Source organism: Zalophus californianus, chromosome 6, assembly GCF_009762305.2.
Source record: "Zalophus californianus isolate mZalCal1 chromosome 6, mZalCal1.pri.v2, whole genome shotgun sequence".
NCBI classification, from domain to species: domain Eukaryota; kingdom Metazoa; phylum Chordata; class Mammalia; order Carnivora; family Otariidae; genus Zalophus; species Zalophus californianus.
In genome coordinates, this window is record NC_045600.1 from 105,675,072 (window position 1) to 105,701,409 (window position 26,338).

The following is a 26,338-nucleotide window of genomic DNA, read 5'->3' on the forward strand; positions in this document are numbered from 1 at the left end:
ACCAGGTTTCCATTGACATTTATTTTTTTTTAGTTCGAGGCAGAACTTGAACACATGACCCTGCGATCAAAACCTGAGCTGAGATCAAGAGTCAGAGGCTTAACCCACGGCATCACCCAAGTGCCGCTCCATTGACATTTAGATAGATTTCAATTTTTGCTCTTACGAGCAATGTCGGAATAGGCCTTGTAGATATGGTGGAGGCTTTTCCTCTGACTGAAGTGGAAAAGCACTGGAAAGTTTGGAGTAGAGGAGGGACATGACCTGACTTACAGTTTAACAAGCTCTCTTGTGCTACTGTACCAGATTGATAACTCACAGTATCTTCATCAGCACTGGATATTATATTTTTTAGTCTTTGTCAACTGATGAGAAAAAAAAAATCTGTTGCTTCGGTTGGTATTCCTTTGTAAAATCAGATTGAGACAGTGAGTTTTCCTTAGTGTGCTGTTTCTCATTTACTTAGTGGGGAGTTGTTAATTTTACTGGTACTGTGTGGATTCCTGTGTGGCCACACTGAAGCCCTCTGATAGGGCCTGTTTGACCTCTCTTCCAGGCCCCAGGCCCCTCCGGATGGGTACCTGACTAAGAAGGCCCAAACCCTGATCTGAACCGCTACTGACCTAAAGTGTCACCCCCTGCAGCTCCCTGCCTCAGGTATGGCTCCAGGCACTGGCTTAGAGAGATGAAGTGTTATGGGATGTTTGGGGATTTATTTTGCTTAATCCCACCAGTGACAGCAGTGCAGCCAGCACCCTCTAGGGGAGTGTGGGTGGCTCAGTCGGTTGAGCATCCAACTCTTGATTTTGGCTCAGGTCATGATCTCTGGGCCTGAGATCTACGGCCTTGGGCTCCACCCTCAGCAGGGAGTCTGCTTCTGTCCCTCTGCCCCTCCCCCAACTGGTGCTGTCTCTCTAAAATCAATCTTTTTAAAAAGTATCCTATAAACAATATAATATAAACAATTAAAACAATATCAACAAAAGGTCTTGGGCTGTGACAGTCCGTGCCTGACAGATCCAAGTGCTTTTCCACAGGTTCTCACTGTACCGCTTCCATCTCCCCCACATAGAAGCTCTGTTTCTCTGGTTGTATAAATGAGGAACCAGACTTTGAGAGACCTTAGGAGACTTTCTCCTAGATGTTGCAAAGTAGTACCTGTAGGTCTAATTTAGCGCATTTTGTCTACCTTTAATATTTTTAAATTGTTTTACATTGGAATGACTACTGATGGGTCATTCTTTCTCTGTCCAGACACAGCCCTCATTACTGTAATCCTCTGACTTTGAATAGAGCTAATTTAACTTAATTTTATTCACCCAGGTCCTGAAGGCATTTGATTTTGCAACCCCTGCCAAATCTTGTCTACTTTCCACTCTGCAACTATAGGGTCAATATCAACTCCTGATATGGGCCCAGAAATAAATCAGCCTCAGCCACAAACTCTTTGCCATTAGGCAAAAAATCTCATTCCCTCTTTCTCCTGTTCTAATAGAACCATGGGAAAGGCCTTGAGCTGCAGAGGGGAGGGAAAGCCCTCCCTACTGACCTGCGTAGCCTCTAAACCCTGCCTTCCTCAGACTCTGATATTACCGGGAGGGTCAGAGCCAAAACTGCCCCACCTGTCCCGCCACCCTGTTCAACAGACAGTATAAAATGAGACAAATTGGTGGAACAAAGTAGATCAACTTTCCCTCCTAGTGGTACTGGTTTTTCTCCAGCACTTTGTTTCTGAATGGCCATGACCTCTGTGAGTGGGCATTTCCTCCCCCTTTCTCACCCCAATGTGTAGCTCAGGCACCCCATCTCTGAGCATCTCCTCACTGGGATGTCCCTATTCATTTCATCCACAAAGATATTTACCGGGTGCCAGACACTGTTCTGGGCTCTGGGGATTCAGTCTTGAATATACAGGCAAGGTCCTTGTCCTCTTGGAGCTCACTTCCTACTAAGAGATGCAGACACGAGTCAGGTGATCACACTAATACATACATAGTACGGTGCTGTCACAATGGAATGCTTGGGGACCTGTTGCCCCCTAGCAGTCTGTGGTCTCCATAAGTAGAATAACAATAGTACCAGACCCTGTTGGTATGTTTTACATATTAATTTACTTTATCTTCACAACGAGCCTACCAAGCAGATAGTGTCATTATCACCCTCATGGTACAGGAGAGATTTACAGCCACTGAGAAGTTAAATAACTTGCCCAAACTCACCCTGCCAGTCCGGGCGATGCTTCTGCTCTTGGTTGAGCAGCAGACTTGTCTACAGCCTGGTAAATTTCAAAGTGTGCCACAGTCCCCTGAGAACAAGACAGGGGGAACCAGGCTCAACCCCAGTAGGTGAGATTTAGGTTAGACACTAGAAAGAACTCCTTGGCAACAGTTATAAGTATACGAGAAAAGGAATTCCTTTTCTGGGAATTTGCTTCTCCCCTGAATTTCCTGTATGGCACAAATAGCATTGTAAAAAATAGAGGAATTAGTCTAGGAAAAAAAAAAAAGATCTCTCATAATTCTTCCTTGTGAATTGGGTTCCTTTTTCCATCTTTTTTTTTTTTTTATAGCCCAATGTGAGTCTTGAGCTCATGGCCCCGAGTTCAAGAATCAGATGCTTCACCAACTGAACCACTCAGGTACCCCTCTTCTTTCCATCTTTCTGGGCCAGGTGGAGGCTGTTAGACAGCTGGGTCCCTGAGACGGGAAGTGACTAGATCTGGCAAGGCAAGGATATGCTGACTAGCAGAGGTCAGCTCCCCTCTCCTTGCTTCCATAGGGGGTGGACACCCCTGTGTACCTCAGCAGGGGGACCTGGGCACCTTCTCACCCTTCCAGGCCACTCTGGATAAAGTAGGGCAGGGGTGAAGCTGTGGGGGATTACCTATTTCAGAGAACAATCAAAACTGCATGTGATCTGTGTCCCTGGGGGAAACAGGGAGGGGAGAAAGGAGCAGTCAGTAGGGATCAGGCAGAGCTAGGTGATTAAAATGGCTTCCACGTCAATGGGTAGGGTCAGAAGTTCCCATTGCCTCACCCCACCCTCATTTCAACACCTCCAGCCCTGAGCTGGCCGCATAATTCCTTGGGTATCCTGGGATGTCCCCTCTTGCTCTCGGGAGATCTGTGTCCTCCCCACCAAGGATTTCCCTTAGGTCTGATAAAATATTTTTCGCATGCCAAATGCTTCAAAGTTTGAAGTATTTTCCCCACATTCCCTCATCTTTTAAAATAAACTTTATTTCTTAGAGCAGTTTTAGGTTCACAGTGATACCGAGCAGATATTCCCTCTTTTTTTTTTTTAAGATTTTATTTATTTATTTGACAGAGAGAGAGAGACACAGCGAGAGAGGGAACACAAGCAGGGAGAGTGGGGGAGGGAGAAGCAGGCTTCCCGCCGAGCAGGGAGCCCGATGCGGAACTCGATCCCAGGACCCTGGGATCATGACCTGAGCCGAAGGCAGACGCTTAACGACTGAGCCACCCAGGCGCCTGATATTCCCTCATTTTTGCAGTCAAAATGCTCTACCACTGAGCTACACCCCCTATTCCCTCATTTTTAATTTGGTTCTCACATCAGCCCTACAAAGAGGCAGAACTGGTATTACTATCTCCACATGGACACTTAGATTACATTTAGAATCACACAGTAGCAAAGAGTCTGGTGTTAACTGAGGTCTTCTGATCTCTTAAGCCCCAGACACTTTCTCTTGGTTCCCTCAGAGTGCCTTCTGAGTCTTTCCAGATCTTTCCTCCCCCTCAGCATGGTAACCCTGCACCATCTCTCCTTCCTAGAGCTTAGAACCAAGTTTGAGAAGTTTCCCCAGTTTCCTTGTTGACTGCAGGGGACCACGGAGAGCCCATCTGTTTTCCCAGTGGAAGGCCCACGCTGGCAGAGGCACTGGGACCCAGAACTTGTACAATGCCCTGATAAGCTTCTTAGAGGCAGGTATTAGCAGGGATCGGATATTCTTCCCCTGAGATGCCCTTCACACCCGACCCTGCCTTGAATTAGGATTCCACAGGAGAGCTGGGGACAGGAGAATGGGGTGTTTCCGGCTGTCCAGCTTCAGACTCACTCTTTGAGACCCTGGATTCTGACAAGTTTCCAGAACTAAGAAGACACTCAGATGTCCAGGTTTGAAGGTAAATGATGTGATTAGGTAGGAGGGGTCAGCTGGAGTGCCGGCTCAGCTCTGTTAGACAACACAGGCAGACCAGAAAGAAAGGGACCCTCCAAAGTTTCTTTAGGAGAGTCAAGCAGCTTGCTGCGGAGTTGAGTTTATGGCAAGGGACAGGGCCACTGGGAAGACGGTTACAGGAATCAAGGACAGAGAAGGAAATGTACTTATTCTGTACTTCTCCTTTTGCTTGTTCCTTCTTTGCTTTAAGACAAATGCATTTGCGTCTCTAATTAGTGCGGCCTGCTGGGAAGATTGGGGCATTAGAAGGCTCACCTGCACAGCCACTCAGGAGCTGTGTCAGGTTGAGCAAGTGTAGCTCCTCTCTGGATCTCAGCTTCTTCATGTCCCAAATGGGGAGTTACGCTAACTAGTGGCTGTAAGTCCTCCTACCTTTAATGACCGGAGACTCTATGAGTCACTCATCTCACTTCTAATTATATTCCTTTAAATGCAAAACCAACCATTTCTAGTTATTGCTTTATAATAATCTGTAGACACTAGAGATTTAATAAATATTTACTTGGGCAGGACCTCAGTGCCCTTCTTTATAAATTGAGGATTTTTTCAGAGCCCTTCATGTTCTTCTTCCCCTCCTGAAGAATATAAAATTAAACCTTTATATAAAACTATAAAATTAAAATTTTATATAAAATTAACCCTTATGTAGCACTTGATTCTGTACAATGCTTTTCATAGACCTTATGTGTTTTTACTCTCTCAACATTCCTGTGACATAGGTATGTGTTGTTACTACTGTTATTTCTTTTTTTTTTTTTAAAGATTGTATTTCTTTATTTGACAGAGAGAGAGAGAGACAGCACAAGTAGGCAGAGTGAGAGGGAGAAGCAGGGTTCCCGCTGAACAGGGAGCCCGATGTGGGGCTTGATTCCAGGACCCTGGGATCATGACCTGAGCTGAAGCCAGCCGCTTAACCGACAGCCACCCGGGCACCCCCTATTGTTATTTCTATTAAAATAAATTAAATTTAAATTTAAATTTAAAATATCATGAAACGGCACAGGATAAAAAGGTTAAACAGTTAAACTGAACTTCAGGATATACTGAAAAGTAAGTCTTCCTCAGACCCCGACCTCAGTTTCCCTTCTCCAGATGTCCTTCCAAGGATCATCTTTGCATAATCAACCCATATGTTAACACGCTTATTTCACAGATGAGGCAGTGAGGTTCGCCTGTCCAGGGTGGCACAGCTGGAAAGCAGCAGAACTGGAAATCCAGGCCTTTGACTCCATTCTCCATGTTCTTCCCAACACACCACACTATCTGGGAAGCATCATGACTTTAGCTTTGTCCTCTCTGGGTGATACCATGGAATTGTTTTATTTTTTTATTTTTTATTTTTTATTTTATTTTATTTTATTTTATTTATTTTATTTTATTTTATTTTATTTTATTTTATTTTATTTTATTATTTTATTTTATATTTTTTATTTTATTTTATTTTATTTTATTTTATTTTATTTTATTTTATTTTATTTTATTTTTTGGTGCCGAAACCCGGGATCATGGAATTGTTTTAAATGGGTCCAAAACCAAAAAACCAAAAAACACCTACACGGAGTCTTGTTGTTTCTAGCACTGCCTTCTCCCGCTGCCTGTTTTTGTCTAAAGCTTAAAATCTTGTCTCCTTATCTTCCTCCTGCCTTTGACAAGGTGAGATCTGTGGCCTGGGGCACCAACTATGGCTGACTGGCTCCCAGCAACTCAGACTTGGACCTGAGGGGTGCTGGCAGAACTCTCGCAGGGATCCCAAAAAGGGTGAGGTAGACCCAGCTCAGGAACCTGGGCTGTTGGCATGCCTACACAGCACAGAGGACCTCTAATGCTTTTTCCTAAGAGCAGGCATTTTTCTCTGGAACAGGCAGTAGGGGTAGTTTTGTTCCAGCAGAAACAACTGCTTCCTAGCACAAAGGCCTCTGTATGAATTGTCATCACTCTTTTCTAGGTGATGGTTTGATGGCTCCCAGCTCTCCTCTTAGGGGCAAATAACGCTTTTTTTTTTTTTTTTTTTTTACCCTTCCTCTAGGTTTGTGGATACCCCCTGGCTGGGCTTCATGGAGAAATCGTCACTGATCACCAACCTGAATCCCAAAACAGACCCCATCTTTCCATGGACAGAATGAGACGTCTTCTGTAACCAGGCATAACTGGCCATCATGGGGAAATTGATCAGAATGGGAACACGGGAGAGGCGGTTACTCCGGCCAAAGCGGCTTCATTGGAATCGCCTCTTCTTCCTGTTGGGAATGTTGATCATCGGTTCCACCTACCAGCACCTGAGGAGCCCCCGGGGCCTCCCCTCATTGTGGGCAGCAGTCTCCTCCCAACACCCTGTAAAACTGGCCAGCCGTGACCTCCCTAACAACAATATGATGATGGTGAGCAGTGACCCTCCAAGAGCTAGCTCTGAAATGGCGGGTGACACACGGGTGCCCCAAACTACAGTGGGCAGGGGTGAGGCAACACCTGGCATAACAATGGAGAATACCCCCAATCCACCCAGAAGGACAGCCAACATCACTCCAACAATACCCAAGAATAACCACAGCCTAACAGCTGCAGACACAGAAAGAATGAAGGAAGACACCACAATCACACCCAGTAGAGTACTGAATCACTACACCCCAACTTCAAGCAGGCCAACGGTAAAGAATCATACCCCAACAACATCACCCAGGGTAGAAATGCAGAGCTATCACCCAACTCAGGCTGGGAGAAAGGTGATGAAATATACCCCATCTCCACTTGGTAGACTAGTAAGCACTTATGTCCCATCCTCACTCATGACAATGACAGAGAGCCATGGGATCACCCCCAGAACAACAGTGAAAGAGAGTGAAACTATGACAACCACCAAAATATTGGAGACCAACCCCTCTAAGAGAATAGTAGAGGAAACCACCCCAACTACTCTCAAGGGAATAATTAATAAAATGCCAACTTTCCTGATAAATGACATAGAAACAAACATCTTGACTTCTCCAAGGAGTATGACGGAAGAGAACACCCTGACTACCCCCAGAAGAGTGGACAATAACAGATTGACTAAGCCCTGGAGGTTAGTGGGAAAGAACAAGCTGACAATGCCCCTGGGAATGGGCCTGGAGCACACCACAGCCATCTCTGAGGGGCAAGTGACAATACGCACCACCACAGCAGGCAGTGGCCTAACAGAAACCAAAGCCTCTACCGCTACTTGGAGTATTAGTAATCCCTTATCTGGAACCAGTGTGTCAACCAACGGAATGTCCTCCGCCACCTTCTGGGGGCTGGCAAAGAAATCTTCCATGGTACCCAGGCCCTCATCACCCTCCAAGGTCAGGGCAAATCCAGCCATCCAGGTCCGTCACTGTGTGTTTGTGGAGCCAGCCCCAGCGGTGCCCCCTGCTCCCTCCCCCAGCCTGACAACAGCTATGATCCCAGAGGCACCTAGTTCCAATCCCTCAGCGCTGCCTCCTGGCTGGCCAGACCTTCCCTCCAAGGCAGAGTACCCCCCAGACTTGTTCAGCATAGAGGAGCGGCGACAGGGCTGGGTGGTCCTGCACATCTTTGGCATGATGTACGTGTTTGTGGCCTTGGCCATCGTGTGTGACGAGTACTTTGTCCCAGCCCTGGGTGTCATCACAGAGAAACTGCAGATCTCAGATGATGTGGCAGGTGCCACCTTCATGGCTGCTGGAGGCTCTGCCCCTGAGCTCTTCACCTCCCTCATTGGTGTCTTCATCTCTCACAGCAATGTGGGCATTGGTACCATCGTGGGCTCTGCTGTGTTCAACATCCTCTTTGTCATCGGCACCTGTGCCCTCTTCTCCCGGGAGATCCTCAATCTCACATGGTGGCCCTTATTCCGTGATGTCTCTTTCTACATCCTTGACCTGATAATGCTCATTCTCTTCTTCCTGGACAGCCTCATTACCTGGTGGGAAAGCCTGCTGCTACTGCTGGCCTATGCTTTATATGTGTTCACCATGAAGTGGAATAAGCAGCTCGAGGTCTGGGTGAAGGAGCAGCTCAGCAGGAGGCCAGTGGCCAAGGTCATGGCCCTAGGGGACCTCAGCAAGGTAAGGACAGGCTGGCTCAAATTTCTGTAGCCCCTTTGGGGTAAAAAGATGAGGGGAGAGACCAGTGACTGTAGAATGGAAATTGCTGGGTCAGACCTCAAGAGATGGGTGCTCTGCTTCCCTTTGCTATTCATTCAACATTTAAAGTCCTATTCTTTGTCAGGTGCTTGGCAAGAGTGACCTTGGCTCAGCTCCCAACCATCCAACGGTTATTATTACGATCCACCATTGGCAGTGGCCTAGTGAATTTAAAGCACTGTTCAAGGTCACACAGCAAATAGGCAGTGGAGCCAAGATTTGAACTTGGGTTGGTCTCACTGGGTGTTTGGAAGTGACATTTGAGCTGGGCTTTGGAGAACATCCAAGGAGTTATCAGGCAGGGAAAAATGATAATCTCTTCCATGTGCATGGTGTTTAGGGTTCATCTAGCACCTTCTCTCTCATTTAATCCTGTTTGTTCACATTCCAGATTTGGAGCTAGTGGCTTGGATGGGGTCTGACAAGGTGGAAGTTTTTTGTCTTTGTTTTGATTTTGATATGTTGGATATATCCAATATATATTATATTTTGATATATATTTTGATATATTGGAGATGAGAGCTCCACTCATCCGCTGACAAGCTAGCCTTGGGTGCAGGGCCCTCTCTCTTGTCGAGTGGAGGCCAGATATCAGAACTCCAACCCTGAGGCTTTCTCTTGGCTACAGAATTCTTTTTTAAGAATATCTCTGCCCCTGTGAGGGACCTTCCTTCTAAGTTCATTGCATGGCTCAATAACCCTCAAGATAAGATTAAAGTGGGGAAGTGATCTCTGAAAATTCATCTCAAAGTTTTTGTTCCTTGACTCCAAAGTGAGGTACCCTAGGGAACACAGACCCTGTTTCTTTCCTGCTTCTAAAGGGTGGGTTCGGGCAAAGGTTGGCTCTCAGCCTGCCTCTTTCATGTCTCAGAGAAGCCACTGGTGTGGGCAGAATTTTGCACGCAAAGAATGGAAGGACTTAGCTACTTAATCCAGAGCGGTTTTGATGAGTGGGCAGAATGGAGACCAAATTCAGCAGCGTGTCTGGGAGATATATGATGCAAGAGAGATGAAATGTACTTCCTTTCGGATTTTTGAGATGATGTGGTATTCTCGCTGGAGCATAGAAGTACAAGTCAGGAAATCTGGGTTCTAATCTGATTCTGCCTCTAACTGACAGTGTGACCTTGGATGGGTCCCTCCCTTCCCTTCTCTGGCAGAAATGACAGAGTCCAACTAGTCACCAAAAGGTCCTGTTTAACGATCATCGTCCAAGTGAGTTTCGTTCTAGCTGGCCCTACACAGTGGTTATTTGTCTGGTCTGGTCAACTGAGCACCACCTGCCATATTTGCAGATGGCCACCAAAGAAGAAATGTCCTATGCAAGGTTATACAGCCAGCAGGTATCAGAACCAGAATGGGAACCCAGTATCCGAATTCCCCATTCAGTGCTATTTCCTGTCAGCCTACTGCTCCTTGAAGCCAGAAGCTTCAAAAAGAAAGGGAGGCTCAGAGCATTACATCATTTAATATGAAGAAAGAAGGGCCTCCCTCCAAATGAAGTCCTCAGGGCCTTGCTGAGGGTGGCCATGAAGCCTGGCACTCTCCTCTGAGAAAAGCATCTAATGCCTTGGTGTACATCAGGCCAGCAATTTTCAAAATGCCTCTGATGTGCCTCCCGGTCATTATCAGTAATTCTGTTTTTATCTAAACTCTACAAATTCTAAATTTTCCATTTTGCGAGGACCAGACCATCAAAGCAGAGCTTGTGAAACAAGTGAAGCATAATCATGATTTCAAAGGAGAATTTATAACCTACTTAAGAGACTCTTCTAGGGCATTAGTAGCAGCTCTTGGCCAACCAGTGAGAGTGGTGCCGATCACAATTCTGTTCTTATTTGCTGAAACAGATCCAGTATGAATTTTAATTAACAGTGTTATTGAAAAAAAAAAACCAAAGAGGTTGAATTACTGGCTATACTTGAAAGTCAATCTGTATTTATTTAAAATTAAAAATCTAGGGGTGCCTGGCTGGCTCAGTCAGTGGAGCATGTGACTCTTGATCTTGGGGTTGTCAGTTTGAGCCCCATGTTTGGTGTAGAGATTGCTTAAAAATAAAATCTTTAAGGGACACTGGGGTGGCTCCCTTGGTCAGGTGTCTGCCTCGGCTCAGGTCATGGTCCCAGGGTCCTGGGGTCAAGCCCCGCATCGGGCTCTCTGCTCAGTGGGGAGTCTGCTTCTGTCTCTGCCTGCCACTCCCCCTGCTTGTGCGTGCTCTCTCTCTCTCTCTCACAAATAAATAAATAAAATCTTTAATAAAAGAAAAAACCTATAGTTAGTACTTTCCAGCATTAACAACTCCTTACTAAAAATTAGTCCCAATAATAAGAACTGTGGCTATTTTGAAATGGTTTTTAAAATATCTGGATTTGGATTTCACCTCCGGTGTCTAAAAGCCAGAGAGAGAGAGGGAGAGATGGAGAGAGAGAGAGAGAGAACTGTCTTTGCTTGTATCTTTATGTCTGTGTTTTGCTGGCCACCACCTATGATCTGGTTAGAGGGAGATAGATTGTCCTGCACTTCACTAATAGACTGAGAGCAAGCCATTCAGTTTTGAATTCATGAAACAATTCTCTGGAAATCCAATTGTTGATCTAGTAAACTGTGTTGGCATTCATTTTTGCAGTTTATGCAAGAGTGTGTCCTCACCCCTGTAAACTGTTTCACTTTAACATGAAAATAAACGTGCCTTACTCTCTCACTCCTGTTGATATACTGATTCACACCTCTCCTTGATTAATGGTTCCCCTCTTTGAGCATCACCCCAGGAAAGTAGGGGGCCTGGGAAGCGGCTTATTCAATCAGCCATGCTCTGAAGTGAAGAAGTCAGAGAGAAGTGGGGCATAACCAGACAGAGTGGTAGGAACCAGGGAGGGAGGCTGGGGAGGCGAGGTCAGAGCCACAGGTGCTCGAGAAGTCTAAGCAGCAGGAAGAGAGATGGAGGACAGTGTGAGCCAGCTCCCTCTGGAGAGAAACAGGAACAGGAAAGACATCTGGGCCTCTCCCTTCCTCTGTTGCCAGCCTGGGGTGAGGTGTGGAGGGGTAGCTACAGCATCAGGCTCATCATTGCCACTGCTTGGGGAAACACTCTTTATATCTCCCAAAGAGGTGAGCCTGGGCTCTCGTCTCTAGCAGGAGGTGCACAAGTATGTGGTTCAGTTTCCTCAGGAAACCCTAACAGTTCAGGGGCTCCACTGTAGAGAGAGAAAGGAGTGGGGAGGGAATCCTTACTTATGGAGGGCCTATTCCATACATATCTGATCTCAACAATTTCTCACAAAAGCCCCACAAGGATGGATTGTAACCTCCATTTTGCAGATGAGGAAACTGAGGCTCAGAGAGGATCATTAACTCATCCGTTTCCAAAGCTCATTGGTGGTTCTCACCACTGGCATGTGAAACTGTATTTCTGGGTTTTAACCCAGGCTCCACTGCAAACTGCCCCTGTTGCTCTGGGCAAGTCAGTGCAATTCAACAAACCTTTATCAGTAAGTGCTTAAATGAAAAGCAGTGTGGGGAAAAGATTGTGTCCCTTCCAGTAGAAGGGACAGGCACAGACAAGAGTAACTGCAATAGAACAAACCCTATACAAAGTGCTACGAAGTCACTTTACTTTCCCACCTTAGGTTGCTTATCTATAAAGGGAGTGGGATGATGATCTCACGTAGGGGTTGGCAGACTTCTACGGTAAAGGGCCAGACAGTGAATATTTCAGGCTTTGCAGGCCATGCAGTCTCTGTCACAACTCAGCTCTGTTGTTGTAGCATGAAAGGCACCACAGACAATACACCAACAGACAGGAGCGGCCACATGCTGTTTTCCCAAGTACAACATCCTTTTTTTTTTTTTAAAGATTTTATTTATTTATTTGACAGAGAGAGAGAGACAGTGAGAGAGGGAACACAAGCAGGGGGAGTGGGAGAGGGAGAAGCAGGCTTCCCACGGAGCAGGGAGCCCGATGTGGGACTTGATCCCAGGACCCTGGGATCATGACCTGAGCCGAAGGCAGACACTTAATGACTGAGCCACCCAGGCGCCCCCCAAGTACAACATCCTTGTAGGTCTTCTATCTGAACAACTTGGGGATGAGAGCAGCAGAGAATGATTCATTTTCTTCCTGAATATTTACCCAACTGATATCTGTAGAGTTTCTGAGCTGGAGGGCCTTTCACTTTACTTTTTATTCTGCTCTGACAACCTAGAATTGGGATAAAGGTTTTTTTTTGGGGGGGGGGCGGAAATGATTCTAATCAGAATTCACTGAAGAGCATTTCTAGAAAAAATAAAATGGTGTAGCATCAGACATGGACACATAGTAACAATTTTAGAGTCTCTCTTTTGACACTGGCTGAAAAAAAAAATCAAAGCTAAGCTATTTTAGATAACATTGGTCAAACTGGCATGTATTGGTTTGGGATGTCTTCTACAACCCCTATTATTGACTTGCTCTGAAACTTTATACCTGTGTATAAAGTATACCTGAATATAAACTATACAACTCTCAGTGTATTTATTGTAGCCCCAAATGATAAATATCTGACTTGTCTTGACCATGCATAATCACAGAAAGTCAACAAACAGCAAAGCTGATGCACTGGCCTGGCTTAAAAAGCTTTATCTATCTGTGGTTGAAGCACCACAGGCCTTTCTTTATAGAGAGAGCTCCCAGCTTAGCTAGAAAGACCAGCCATCTGCATGAGATGCTGATTGGCAATATGGTCAGAGGGGCACCAGTGGTAAAAAGGGATCCAAGGGGGGAGGGGAACAAGCCTATTTTGGATCCTTTTGGGTCCCTATCCACATCATGCCCTCAAGAATACTTCAGAATGTGAAACTCTGGAGAAAAGTCTGCCATTCTTTCCTCATATGCATTGGGGGCTGTTTTTGGTTTGTCTGTTTTTTGTTTTGTTTTTCCCCAGCAAGGTTTTTTTTTAATTAAACCAACCAACATGACCCTCCAAGCAGACAAACCAGGTGCCTCCTAAGGGGGCCAGTCCTTCCCTTTCTAGTCAGGGTTGACATTTATTCCAAGGGCTTCTATCAGTGGCCTGTATAGCCAGCTACCTACTGTGGAGACAGCAGGGTTGTGGACAGGAAGCCCTGTGAACAGGAAGGCCTCTCCAGCATCTGTGGACCCCACTCATGCTAGGCTGCAGGGAATCCACTAAGCTCCCAAAGAGCCCCTCCTAGCCTTGGCTGAAGGGTTCCCAACTTTTTCTTTCTTTCTTTCTTTCTTTCTTTCTTTCTTTCTTTCTTTCTTTCTTTCTTTCTTTCTTTCTTTCTTTCTTTCTTTCTTTCTTTCTTTCCTTCCTTCTTTCTTTCTTTCTTTTTCTTTCTTTCTTTCTTTCTTTCTTTCTTTCTTTCTTTCTTGGTAATATTCACACATTTTTATTTTATTTTTATTTTTTTAGATAGGCCCTTCACCCATCATGGGGCTTGAACTTACAACCCTGAGATCAAGAGTTACATGCTCTAACAACTGAGCCAGCCAGGTGCCCCAGGGTTCTCTCCTTTAATCCCTTGGATAGTTAGCTTCCTCCCAGTTGTCAGAAAAAGATGATAAGAGTAGAATTCTCAATTTTAGGGTTTTTTTTCCTCATAACATTTTTTTTAGTGTTCACCTGTTAGTTGGTGCTAGCAGATGACAAAATGAATGAATAAGAAACAAATGAATATGAACAGAAAAACTCAAACACCTGATCATGCCTGGTCCAATAGCTTGTTGTTTCCATGGATGCATGTGTACCTGTAATTGAGATTTTACATGCATTCATGCCACACAGTAATATTTTCTCATAGTGTATATGATGGGATTAAATATGAAATTAGATATTGATGGTGTTCTACAAATAACAGCATGATTTCTAGATGCTATGCCCCCTGAATAAGTTGGAAATATAAAACTAACCTTATTTAGTGTGGGGGAGTGGGCATATGGATGCTAAATAAGTAAAAAGATAATTTCAGAGAGTGACAAGTGCTGTGAAGGAAATAAGCGTGCATATGGTGGAGAGGGACTGGAGGTGGTAGGCCCCCTTTAGCAAGGGAGAGCAGGAGAAGCCTCTTGGAGGGAGAAAGGTCCAAATAGAGATCTGCAGAATGAGAAGAGAAACCACCCCGTGCTCCATGGGTAAGAATTCTGGAAGAAGAAACAGCATTTGCAAAGGCTCCGAGCCCGGAAGGAGCTCAGTGCATTAGAATAAAGAATTGGAGGCCAGTATGGTCAGTGAGTAAGGGAAGAGTGGGACAAGGTAATGCTGGAGAGGTGGCTTGTGGGGCCCTATGGGTCAGATACGGAGTTTGGATTTTAACTGAAGCTCAGCAGGGAAGGAAGTGAGGAAGAGCCATATTCAAAAGGTTGCTCCTAATTGCTGTGTAGAGAAGGAACTGTAGGTGTGCAAGGGTAAAAACAGGGAGTCCAGTTAGGAGGCTGTCGTGGGCATCCAGCAGGTATATCTTTGAGAGACGTTTTGAAGGCAGAATCATCTGGACTGGTGATGAAGTGGATGTGAGGGTGAGACAACAAGAGAAGTCAAGGATGCTGCCAGGTTTTTGGCTTGAGCAGCAGGGTAGATGGTGGTCCCACCCAGTGAAAAAGGGAAGACCCAAGGAAGAACAGGTTTAGGAAAACTCAAGACTCTCCACTCAGGAATGATGAGTGTGGGTGCCTATGTCCCCTCCAGGTGGATATGTTTAGGAGGCAATTGCCCACATGGGCCTGAAGCTCAGAATCAAGGTCTGGGCTAGAAATAGAAATTTGTGAATCACTGACAATGTGTGATAATTAAAATCGATGACCGGTTGAGAGAGAGAGAGTGGGGGTGGGAGGGGGAGGCCCTAGGTTTGTGCCCTAAAGAACTCCAATGTTCATTCATTCAGCAAACATTTATTGAATCTCTTTATATGAGGCCCGTGTAGGGTCTGGGGTTACAATGAGAAAAAAGGCACAGTCCCAAGTCCTTGATGAGCTCAGTCTAGCAGAGTGGGAGTTGATCCAGATTTTGTGGGGCCTGACACTCTTTATGAAAAAGAATATAAAACTATTGGTACAAAAATCAAATACAAGGTCTTGGAAAGTGTTTATGTAGGGGAGACATGGGCCTTGGAAATTAAGCTTCACCGGCTCCATGGTAAATCCTCCTCAGTGGGGAAGACAGATAAATGAAATTGATGTGCAATGGTGTAGGAAAGCGCTAAGGGATTTAGTACTGCAGAGAGTGGACATCTCAGCAGACCAGAGAGTCAGGGAAGGCTTCCTCTGGGAGGCGATGTTTAGCAGAATCTTGAAGGACAAGCAGGGGGTGGCTGACTGAAGAAGGGGTAAGAATTCTCCTGGGCTTGTGGAGAGGCCAAGGGAATGAGACACCATGAGATCATAGCTGCACTGTCCAGTATGGTGACCACTACCTACATGGAGCTACTCAACTCTTGAAATGGGGATAATCTGAACTGAGATGTGCTGTAAGTATAAAATATACACTGGGTTTCAAAGGCTTAGTATGGAAAAAAAAAAGGGCAAAATAGCTCATTGATATTTTTATATTAATTATATGTTGAATTATAATATTTTTGGTATATTGGGTTAAAGTATATTATTCAAACTAATTTCACGTGTTTCTTTTACGTTAGAAAATGTGGCTACTAAAATAGTTAAAATTATGTGTGTGACTTGCATTCTATTTCTCTTGGACAGTGCTGGACTGAGGTACGAGGAGGCTGATAGGTGCTCAGCTAAGGAGTCTGGACTCCCTTGTGAGGATAGTAAGCCCCTAGGGTGTGGGGGAGGGACATGATCTGTGCTTTGTTTAGAAAAATCACTCTGGCTGAGGGATGGAGAATGAACTAGAAGAGGAATAATCAGGAGTCAGGGGGGTGGTTTGCAGGACTGTAGGCGGGAGAATGGAGAGATGAGGTGAAATTTGAGGACTTTTAGAAACTAGGTCTGGGGCGCCTGGGTGGCTCAGTCATTGGGCGTCTGCCTTCGGCTCAGGTCATGATCCTGGGGTCCTGGGATCGAGCCCCGCGTCAGGCTCCCTGCTCGGGAAACCTGCTTCTGCCTCCCTCTCCCACTCCCCCTGCTTGTGTTCCTGCTGTCATTGTCTCTCTCTCTCTGTATAATAAATAAATAAAAATCTAAAAAAAAAAAGAAAGAAAGAAACTAGGTCTGACAGCTAATTGGATGTGGGCTGTGAAGGAGAGGGAGGAATTCAGGTAGACTTCTGGGTTTCCGGCTTAGACAAATGAGTGGATCAGAGTGCAAGACTGTACTCAGGAAAGGGCTAGTGTGAAGAGTCCCCTACTAGAGTATAACCTGGGTGAAGGCAGGACTCAGACCAGGGATTCAGTAAATATTTGTTAAATGAATGTTAAAAAAAAAATCACACACTAAAATATGTGGTTCAGGAAATGTGTCATGGATGGTCTAGAAGGGGAGAGGTCAGTGATTAACTGCTACATCAATGGGAGATAGAAACTGGAAGTCAGGAGGAGGAGCCCCCTGAGGGACTGCCATATTTGCCATCACAGGTTCCCATGAATGGCTACAAGGGATCCCACTGCTCAACCTCAGCAAGATACATCACAGGTGCTGGGGGCTTTGGCTGGCAGGAAGACATCCTCTTTGGTTTCCTCAGCCCCTTTGCTAATTTTCATGTGGAGAAGGAGAAGGTGGGGTGATGAGGCTGAAGAAAGAGGAGGGGCAATGGATTGGGGTCAGAGGTGGATGTGAAATGTGTTTGTATTAAGGGCATATTCTGAAAGCACTTACTTGCTGGGACTGCTACCCATAATAGACCCATCATCCACATCTAAATGGAGATGAACATTCATGTCCATTTACCTAAAATGTCAATAATTTGAAACAGAGCCACTAGGGAATAGAGATTTCACCTCATTACCTTATTTATGCTTGGGAAAAGAAATGTGAGCTAGTAAACAACCACAACAACAACATCTAATGGGGGTCAGGAGATCAGAGTTCTGACAGTCTCTGTGAGTGTGGGCAAGTGGCACACGCTTTCTGCATCTCTGTTTTCTCATCTATCCAAGAGCAGTAATAATACTAACCTTGTCTGCTTCATGGAGTTAGTAGTCTTGGATGAGAAACCGAATGTGAAGGGCTTCAGAAAATTAGAAGTACATGCTGAACTCAGAAGATATTGATGGGTGCAAAGAATGATGAACTCATAGAGAAATATTTTGGCTTGAGTACATCTGATAGCAGAAAAATCATTGGGCATGTGCATCATGGGGCAAAAGTCAATCTCTCCTGCCCCTCTGTGGACAGAACTAGCTACCCCAAAGGGCAGCCTGGCTCCTCACAGTTTTTTGCCTCCAGAAACTCAATGGGTGAAGGTTGGACATGATAAACGTGAGATGGCCGGACCAGCAGGGATTGGTGCCATAGCCTCCAGTATACCAGTAAACTTACCCGTGTGTCATGAAAGAGTCGGGGGATTTGTTCAGAAAAACAGCAGTGTTCCCTTCATATGCAGATGGGTTATTTCTGCTCTATTTCATTCATTTGCATATTCATTGGTTCATACATCTGTTTATTTAATTCATTCAGCAATCTGCGTCCAGCATTCAAACCTCCCCCATCCTTCAAAGCTTACTCAAATTCTACCTACTTCAGGAAGCCTTCTTGTCTCTCCCACCACTACACCCTCATCTACGCTTCTCATTTCTTGAACCACGTTCTGCTTTGTCAGCATTGGTTCCAGTTCCTTTCTGGACATAGAACCCGTGTCCGCAACATCTTTGTATCCTGACAGCACTAGCACACTGACCTATAAACGGCAGGTGCTTGGGGAAGTAAGAACTGAATGAATGAACAAATTGGGTGGATGGGAGGGTGAGGAGCCCTGGCTCAGGCGCTATTTTTCTTTATTTTCTGAGTTGAAACAGAGACAGAGTATAGAACGTCCAGTTCTAGTTCTGGCCACAGAGGCCAGAGTGGGGAGGTGAAGACAGTTTTGGGGGGCAACTATTGGTGACCATGTTGCCTGAAGATAGCACTAGAAGCTACTTAGGAATAGCTACTCGTTCAGCTCGCCTTTAGTGAGCACCTACTATGTACAAGAAATGTGCTGCAGGTTAAGGGAACAGAGATGACTGTATCGAAAGTTCAAAAATAATCGCGTCTAGCTGGGTAGACAACTGACATAGGTCAAAAGTTAAAAAATGATTCTTTTAAAAGTTCAAATGGCACTATAAAGCAGTAAATGCAAGGTTGAAGGCTAGTGGTCCAGACAATAAGTACTGTGGGTTTAATGATTCTTCATCTTAGATTTTTCTAGGGCTGTCTCATTTCCCAGCTGGCTGCCCTGCAGCTTTCCCCAGGACCTGAGTGCTTACTCGATCATAGAGCCAAGTTTTGGTAACAAAAAAATGTGCTCACTGTTGTTACACAGCTTTTGAGGAGAGAGGTATCATAGGGAGCTGGAGTGAGGGTGTGGGAGTAGAAGGGGTCATTCAGGAAAGCTTTATAGAAGAATTCACCCTGAATTTTCTGAAAAATTGGTAGACATAGAGGAATGGAGAAGGCATTTTAAGCCGAGGGAAGAGTCGTGAACAAGGGTCCAGCAGTTGGAATGGATTGGGGACAGTCAGAGGACAGTTCATTCATGCCTCATTCAACAAATGTTTATTGAATCTTGTGAAGTGCCCAGGAGTGTTTTTGTGCTGGACACACAGTGGCAAATGAAGTAGGCAATCTGCCTTCAAGATGCTAGGGGGCAGTTAATTTACGGGTATGTTTGTTAACAATGTTAGCAATGTTTGTTAACACACAAATAAATTGAGGAGAGCGCTATGGAGGAAAAGAACAGGAATCTATAAAAGAGAATGAGACAACACCTTAGCTCCCCAGAGGAAGGTGACGTGTAAATGGACACCTGAAATGTGGGGAGTGAGGGAAGGAGGGTGCCAAGCGTGAGAGGAGGGGCCCCAGGATGAGGGTTTCACAGGCGTAGAGAGGATGGTGCCTTTGAGGGACTGAAAGACGGGTTCCTGGACTGTAGACAGTGGACACGTTTGACTGGGCCTACGGTGTGTAGAGGGAAGCCAGACCGTGAAAGGCCAGGCTGGGGTTTGGACGTGGTAAAACATCTTCTGAGAGCAGGTTATCTTTTTTTTTTTTTCCAAGATTTTATTTATTTGTTCGACAGAGACAGACGCGGCGAGAGCAGGAGCACAAGCAGGGGGAGTGGGAGAGGGAGAAGCGGCTTCCTGCCGAGCAGGGAGCCCGATGCGGGGCTTGATCCCAGGACCCTGGGACCAGGACCTGAGCCGGAGGCAGCCGCTTAACTGACTGAGCCGCCCCGGCGCCCGAGAGCAGGTTATCTTTGGGTGTGTTTCTGTGTTCCCACCTGAGGGTTCCCCGGAGAGAGAGGGAAGTAGAGAGGGAGAGTAAGGGTCTCTCCAAACATCTTGTGATTCCTGTCCCTGTTTGCAGCCAGGCAATGGAGCGGCTGCGGTGGATGAGCTACAGGAAAACAAGAAGCTAAAGGTGGGTGCCATGTGGAGTCGGCTCAGCAGGGACACTGCGGGGTCTCGGAGGACAGCCATAGCCCTGAGGCACTGTGGCCTTGATGTTGGGGATCCTGGGCCGGGTTCAGGCTTGGGAAGCTCCTGGGAGTGCTCCCAGGATGAGCCAGTGAAGGAGCCAGCTCCTTTGCCAGAGGGACTGTTGCCTCCAAGGTGGCCTTGGAAGAGGTGCTTCTTTGGGAGCTAACTCCAGGATGCCACTGCTTGCTCTGCCACTAACTTGCTATGTGAGCTTTTGCATCTGTAAAATGACTGTGGAGTAGCCGAATTCAAGCCTCGACTTTTAGAATTGATCTAAAAGCCTAATTACCTGTGGCTTTGGAATGCTTCAGAAATAAGAGCAGCATAGCAGGGGCACTGGGAGTAGGGGGGACTGAGGTTTCTGAAAAACTGTATCTTAGCTGCCTTTTGCCGGTGGGATATTTGGGAAGAACTATGGAACCTCAGGAGAGGCTGGGGCCTGAATGACATCTTCCTCATCCAAAGAAAACCCCTAGGCCTGTTGTGAAGTACTGTGTTACCACAGCCAACAGATGGCAGAAGAGTTCAGCTCCAGAGGGATGGGGGATGGGGGTCGGGGGAGGGAGGGAGGGACTGAGCCAGGGTTGGTCCGTCTCGGGTGTGCCTTTTGTAAATCAGATGATATTTCTATGTGTGTCACATCTGGGTATCTGCACATATAGATGTGAGTATGTGTGTGCCTATGAAGGTCTCTTGAAGCATCTGTGGGTAGGAAAAAAAGGAAGGGAACTGGGAATCCACAGTCCTGAGTGCTAGTTTTGAGTCTTTCATTTACCTTGGATAAGGTACCTAGCCTCGTTCAGTTTTCATTTCCTTTTCTGTAGAAGGGGATCACAGCCTTGCTTTTCCGGGGCTGGGGCAATGATAAAGCATGATGACGCTTTGTGGGCCGTTAAGTGTGCCCATGCACAGTGGGTCTGTGTGTGTGGTGTGTGGGTGAGTGTGTGTTTCTGTGAGAGTGTATTTTCAGGGAAGGACAAACCCTAGTTAATGTGTCATGCTTCGCACACATCGTCTGCTCCCTGTTGAGACCTTGGGGGGATTATTCCGCATGTAGAATTAGCCAGTCATGGAAGAGTGGGGGGAGGCTGAGAAAGAAAGCAGTGTAACACTGCTGATGGAGGTGAAAGGAGAGGGGAGGCCAGGATGAGGCTCCTGTGCTTTGTTCTGACTTCCAAGGGAGGGGAGCAGGGTTAGTGAGGCCCTCGTGTGGCTCTTCCCCTGGCTTGGGCAGGGGCCCACTGAGGCCTGTGTGGCTCTCCCCTGCTCAGCTCCCAGCAGTGCTCCCTGCAATGCTGACCCGAGCGAGCAGCCCGGCCTCTCTGCACAACAGCATCATCCGCGGCCCCATCTACCAGCTCATGATCCACAGCCTGGACCCTCTGAGAGAAGGTAAGCAAGGCCTCCCCAGACCTGCGTGGTCTCCTGTCTACTCCTTCCCTCCTGCGGCTGGACAGAAACAGGGGCCTGCAAAACTAGGAGGCAGTGGGGAGGACGATGGCAGGGTGGGGAGTCGGGAGCAGAGGAGAGTTGGGGTGTGGGGTCAAGAGTCTGGGAGACAGGGCAGAGAGAAGACACAGGACTCGACAGGAGCTAAGGTCCGTACGTATCCACATCCCATGACTTCCTTGTCTCCGGGTCCCCTCCTGTAAAAAGAGGTCACCTGTAGTTAGCAAGGCCGTGAGTGCCGTGTGCCCTGCTCTGGTCTATGTTGGGGTTGCCCTCAGTGACTTCCCTACGAAACCCACCACCCACAAGTTGGCTCCAGTATCCCACAGCATCTCCAGCCAGGCAGTTTGGTGCAGGCTGACTGGCCAGGGCCACTGCTGGGGGTACCTCCTATAGGGCCCCACAGCCCAGAAGCTCTGAGTGGTACCTCCCTGTGCTCTGTGTTGAGCTCTGGAGTCCTATGAAAACTGCTAAACCCCTCTCCAGCCAGGAACCCCAAAGGAGCTGCCAGGACCACTTCTGGGTTGGTAGGGGGCCAAAGTGAAGTGGGGCCTGATGTCTAACTTGACGAGTGATGGGAGTAGCTGAGCTTCTCACCATCCGTCTTACCAAGTCCTGCCTTCTGGCCCCCTTCCCCAGAGGGCTGAGCTGAATATGACACCAGAGACTGACTCGTGAGCATCAGGAAGCACCCGGACTTACCTTTCTGGCTCAGGGACAAAACTTGGGGTGGGGTGGGGGGCTCAGAAATTTCCTCAGGCCCTGCAGATACAGTATTGGGTTGTTGGGTATTTAAAAGGGTATTGGACTGGGAAAAGCAGAGACAAAGACGAGATGATCAAGTCTTCCTCCGAAAATCCTCAGTTGAGCCTCGGCAGACATTGAGAGAGGAGGCCACCCCCAAGTATCGGTGCCCCTGGAGTTTTGAGAGTGGAGTTTGCAGCACCCAGCAGCCTGTGGGTGATCGGTACTGGGGGCATGCCTGGCCTGGGGCATTGAAGGAAACTCCGTCCCTGGGTTGGCAAAGTCCAGAAGATAAAGATCTTCCCCTGAATGGGACCACAGGCCCCCCTGCCTGGGCCACTTCTGTGACCAGCAGCTGACCTACTTGTCCTAACAGGATTATGTGATGGCCGGGCCAGGCCCAGGTCAGAGGAGATTGATACTAAGTAGGAGATGATCCAGCTGCGCTGAGAGTAGAGAGGCCATGTGAGGAAATGAGCGCTGGGTGAGCCAGCGACAGTCCCAGTCCCAGGAGGACGAGCGGGCTTCGTACATCGTGGGCACATGTGGCAGCCATAGAAAGGACCCTGTGGCCAGTGCCTGCTGATACGCTCTGGGCTCTGAGATGAAGTCCTGCTCAGAGAGGCCAACTCTGATTCTACACCCCGAGGCCCCATCCAGGAGGCACTGGGACCTTGCTGAGCAGTGACAAAGGCCTTTGTTCCTAAGACTTTCCAGACACACGTTTGTGTTTCCATCTGCTGGTTCCAAATGGTTCTCCAGATGTTTCCACCCTTTCCAGGTGTTCTGGCTCTTTTCACAGAGTCTATGTGTGGTCTGAACTCGCCCCTGCCCTGTGAAAGGGCTTTTCTCCAGGACCCTATGCCTTTTATGGTGATTTCACTTGGATGTGTGTGTATGCATGAGAGAGAGGAGAGGGGACCAGAAAGAGGCCCTGCAGCTGACCTGCTTTCCTCAGTGGTGTGGGAAATGAGAAGTTAGGGTGTGTGAGGAGGGGTCCGAAGGAAACAGGGGGACTTGGTTTTCCTTGCCAGCCCCTCTGACCCAGAGTTAGCCGATGGTCTCAGTGCCAGCCCTGGAAGCCGCGGAACTCTCCTGTGATAACAGCAACTCTGTGTTGCTCCACAGAGGACTGCAATGCTCCATCCATGCCAAGGGGGCACTGAAGTTGTGTGGATGAAGGAGGCAGTGGAGGGCCCGCTTCTGGACCTCTCGGCTCTGGGCCCTGACTCGGACCTGTGGGGCTGGCCCACCGGGACACTTTGAAGGGCCTCACGTGCCCAAGGGGTGGCTCTGCAGGATGGAGCCTCTTGCCAGAAGCAGCTGCAGCTGAACCAACTCTGAGAGTTTAGGAGACAGGCCAAAAGGAGGAAATTCCAGGCCTGTTTACATTTCTTGCCCATCCCGGACCCAGGCAGCGTTTGGTCCCCGCGGTTTTCTGCGTTGCACCTTCTCAGTCTGTCTGTGTCAGGAACCAGAGGATCTCCAGGGCCCCTTCTGACTCGAACCCTCTGGAGTGCGGGGCCCCTTCAGAGTTGCTTCCTGGGTGGGGCAGCTGCTCTCAGGCACTCACTTCACCCTCGTTGTAGCGAATGCTTATGTAGTGCTTTCTAGGTGCCAGGCCCTGTTTTAAGCACATTCACGGATAAATTTATTTATTCCTTTAACAACAACCCTGTAAGATTTTACAGAGGAAGAGTCTGAGGTACAGAGAGGTTAAGGAATCAGTGGGCTAGGTCCTTGGCTAGCAAGTGGCCGCACTAGGATTCAAACCTGCTCTTCTGGCTCCAGAATCCCGGCTAACCTAGCAAGACTTAATTGTACCAGTTAAAGCATTCTTATTTATTTTGTCTCATGGACCCCCACATCAGTACTCTGTGCGTATCACGACGTTGCCTTTTTAGAGGGGGACACGGAGCCTTAGAGAGGGTATGCAGGCTTCCCAAGGTCACCCAGTGCTCACAGGGGAGAGCCAGCCTGGGCTCCAGAATACATTCCACACGGCCCACGTTGTTTTGTCACTTGTGCCATTGTCCTCACCCTCCGGGGCCACATGGCCTTGGGGAGGACCCTGATGGGCCCCTGCACCTTAGTCTCTGTGCCTCCACCTTGAATTACCACGTAAAGCACGTTTTGAAAGAGATTGCCCTCCTCATTTTTCTTGCTTCACTATCAGAGCAGCTCTATTGTGTACACAGTGCTCTGTAGGCTTCTGGCAAAGTGTGTACACTTTGTGTACCTGCTTGGGCTCCAGGTACCTGGGGTCAGAAAGGGTGGGGCAGGGAGCTTGGTGGTCAGCTATTTCCCCTTTCTGGCCAGAGAAGGAGGTCTCACGAACACGGCCACGGGTAGTGCTCCTGGAGCTATACAGCAGAGCTTCTGGTAGATTCATAGAAAGTGAGCTGCTAAGGACCAAACAGATAATCTAATTCACGGATGGCAAAAATATCTCCCTGCCATTTTTTGTCCATTCCCTGCTCATTGCAGACATCACTGATCAGTCATGGCACCTCCTCCTACCAACCTTGGGTCAGAATCCTCCTCAATCTAGTGCTCCAACAGCCATCACTTGAACTCATGAAGGAAATAAATCCTATTTGTTGCCTCCGAGTCCAACCATGTCATTTTACCAGAAAGGAAATAGGTTTAGAGAGAGGAAGTGACTTGCCTAAGGTCACAACCAGTTAGTAATGATGCAGGGGATTTAAGGTGAAAGTTTGGGAAATGCACAGCATGAACAAGCCTAGTAGGACCAGCATCCAGACCACAACTCCCAGGCCAGCCTCCTCCCACCCACTTCAGCTGTTCCCGCTGCTGTGCTGACCAGCCTAACTGCAGGGTCCCGGGTAAGATGTGTTCCCTTTCTCATTTGCAGCCCGCCCCTCCAAAGACACGGAGAGCTTGAGTCAGGAGGCCAAAGCCAAGCCTCACGCTAACGCAGAGAACAAACCAGAAGGTGAGAAGATGACGAGACCGCTGGGTTTCCTCCTGCCACCTTCCTCCCTCCTGTTGGCCAGGGGCTGGGGCCTGTTTCCTGGCCTCTCGGAGCCAGTGAGCTGGAGCGATGATCTGGTGCCACATGCCGGCCTCCTCCTTCCAGTGTCCTCCCTTTTTGCCGGGGTTGCTGGCCTGAGGGAGGCCCTGGACAGCTCCCTGCACACTCTGCTCTGATGGGGCAGGCCGGCCACCCCGGGGTGTGTGTGTGTGTGTGTGTGTGTGTGTGTGTGTGTGTGTGTGTGTGTGTGTGTGTGTGTGTGTGTGTGTGTATGTGCTTGAAGTCCCTCTTCTTTTTCACTACATCTTGTCCCGGAGGAGACTCTATTGGCCTCTATTTCTTCTTCCTGTCACTTCTACACAAGGACAGTGCTGTTAGGGATTGGTCTGAGACCAGCAACCCCAGGAGGGAAGGACACCAGGGGTCCAGTGATACAGAAGTGCAGCATCCCTGTGGCAGCTGGGGTGGAGGGAGTGAGAGAGCTACTGGCCGGTGGGTGCTGCATAGCACACCAGGCCTGCCGAACGTGCTCAGCATCCCTTGGAGGGAGGGAGAGCAGTCGCCATTCTCCCCATTCTACAGACAGGGAAACCCCAGCTGAGAGGTCGAGTGACTTACCTAAAGCCGCAGAGCCAAGAAGTGAGAGAGCCTCTTCCTAAACCCGGCGTTCCGGGCTTTCCGAGTGTCCCTTCCCTGCAATACTATTTCAAGGCGTCCAAGCTGCTGTCTTTGAAATCACCAGGACCCTTTCCACGGAGGTGGTGGGGGGAAGGGTCAGACCTTGAGGGCGGGGGCTTTGCTGTCTTCCTGGTCCCTGTTGCCCAAGCTGCTCATAGGATGAAATGCTTGGGAGTAGAGGGGGAGCAAGGATGGCCACTCCCAGCCGTGCTCTTATCCGCAGCTGTCTCTGTGGACGGGGCAATAGCAGCTCATATCACAACACGTTACTTTTCCTTTCGACAAGAAATTCCCCAAACTTTCTGAGAAGCTGAGGTGGACAAGGGCGATGAGCCCCTCACACTAGCCTCTGGCAGCCGCCCTCGGAACCTAGCACACTTTTCTGACCTATTCCGTGTTTATCCCTTAAAGAGGAGGAGCCAGCCCAGCTTCCTGCGGTCACAGCCCCCCCAGCCCCCGCTCCAGATGTCAAGGGGGATCAGGAGAAGGAAGACCCCGGCCGTCAGGTAGGCACCAGCCTCTTCCTAGGTGGGGAAACTTAAGAGGCCCAGGGAGGGACTTGCT

General features: G+C 47.9%; 1 protein-coding gene across 7 annotated transcripts in view; it reads left to right on the forward strand.

Moving 5' to 3' along the window:
- The first annotated feature begins 6,357 nt into the window (after positions 1-6,357).
- Positions 6,358-26,338, forward strand: part of SLC24A1 (solute carrier family 24 member 1) — a 28,660-nt gene continuing 8,679 nt past the window's right edge. For 3 of the 7 annotated variants that reach the window (XM_035728142.1, XM_027571358.2, XM_027571360.2), the window contains exons 1-5: positions 6,358-8,262; positions 19,796-19,853; positions 21,190-21,300; positions 24,977-25,057; positions 26,186-26,280. In XM_035728142.1, the coding sequence (XP_035584035.1) occupies positions 6,358-8,262; positions 19,796-19,853; positions 21,190-21,300; positions 24,977-25,057; positions 26,186-26,280 (2,250 nt within the window). Of the gene's footprint in view, positions 8,263-19,795; positions 19,854-20,499; positions 20,573-21,179; positions 21,301-24,976; positions 25,058-26,185; positions 26,281-26,338 lie in introns of those variants that run through there. The other 4 variants (XM_035728141.1, XM_035728143.1, XM_027571359.2 and 1 more) reach the window with 3 other exon arrangements.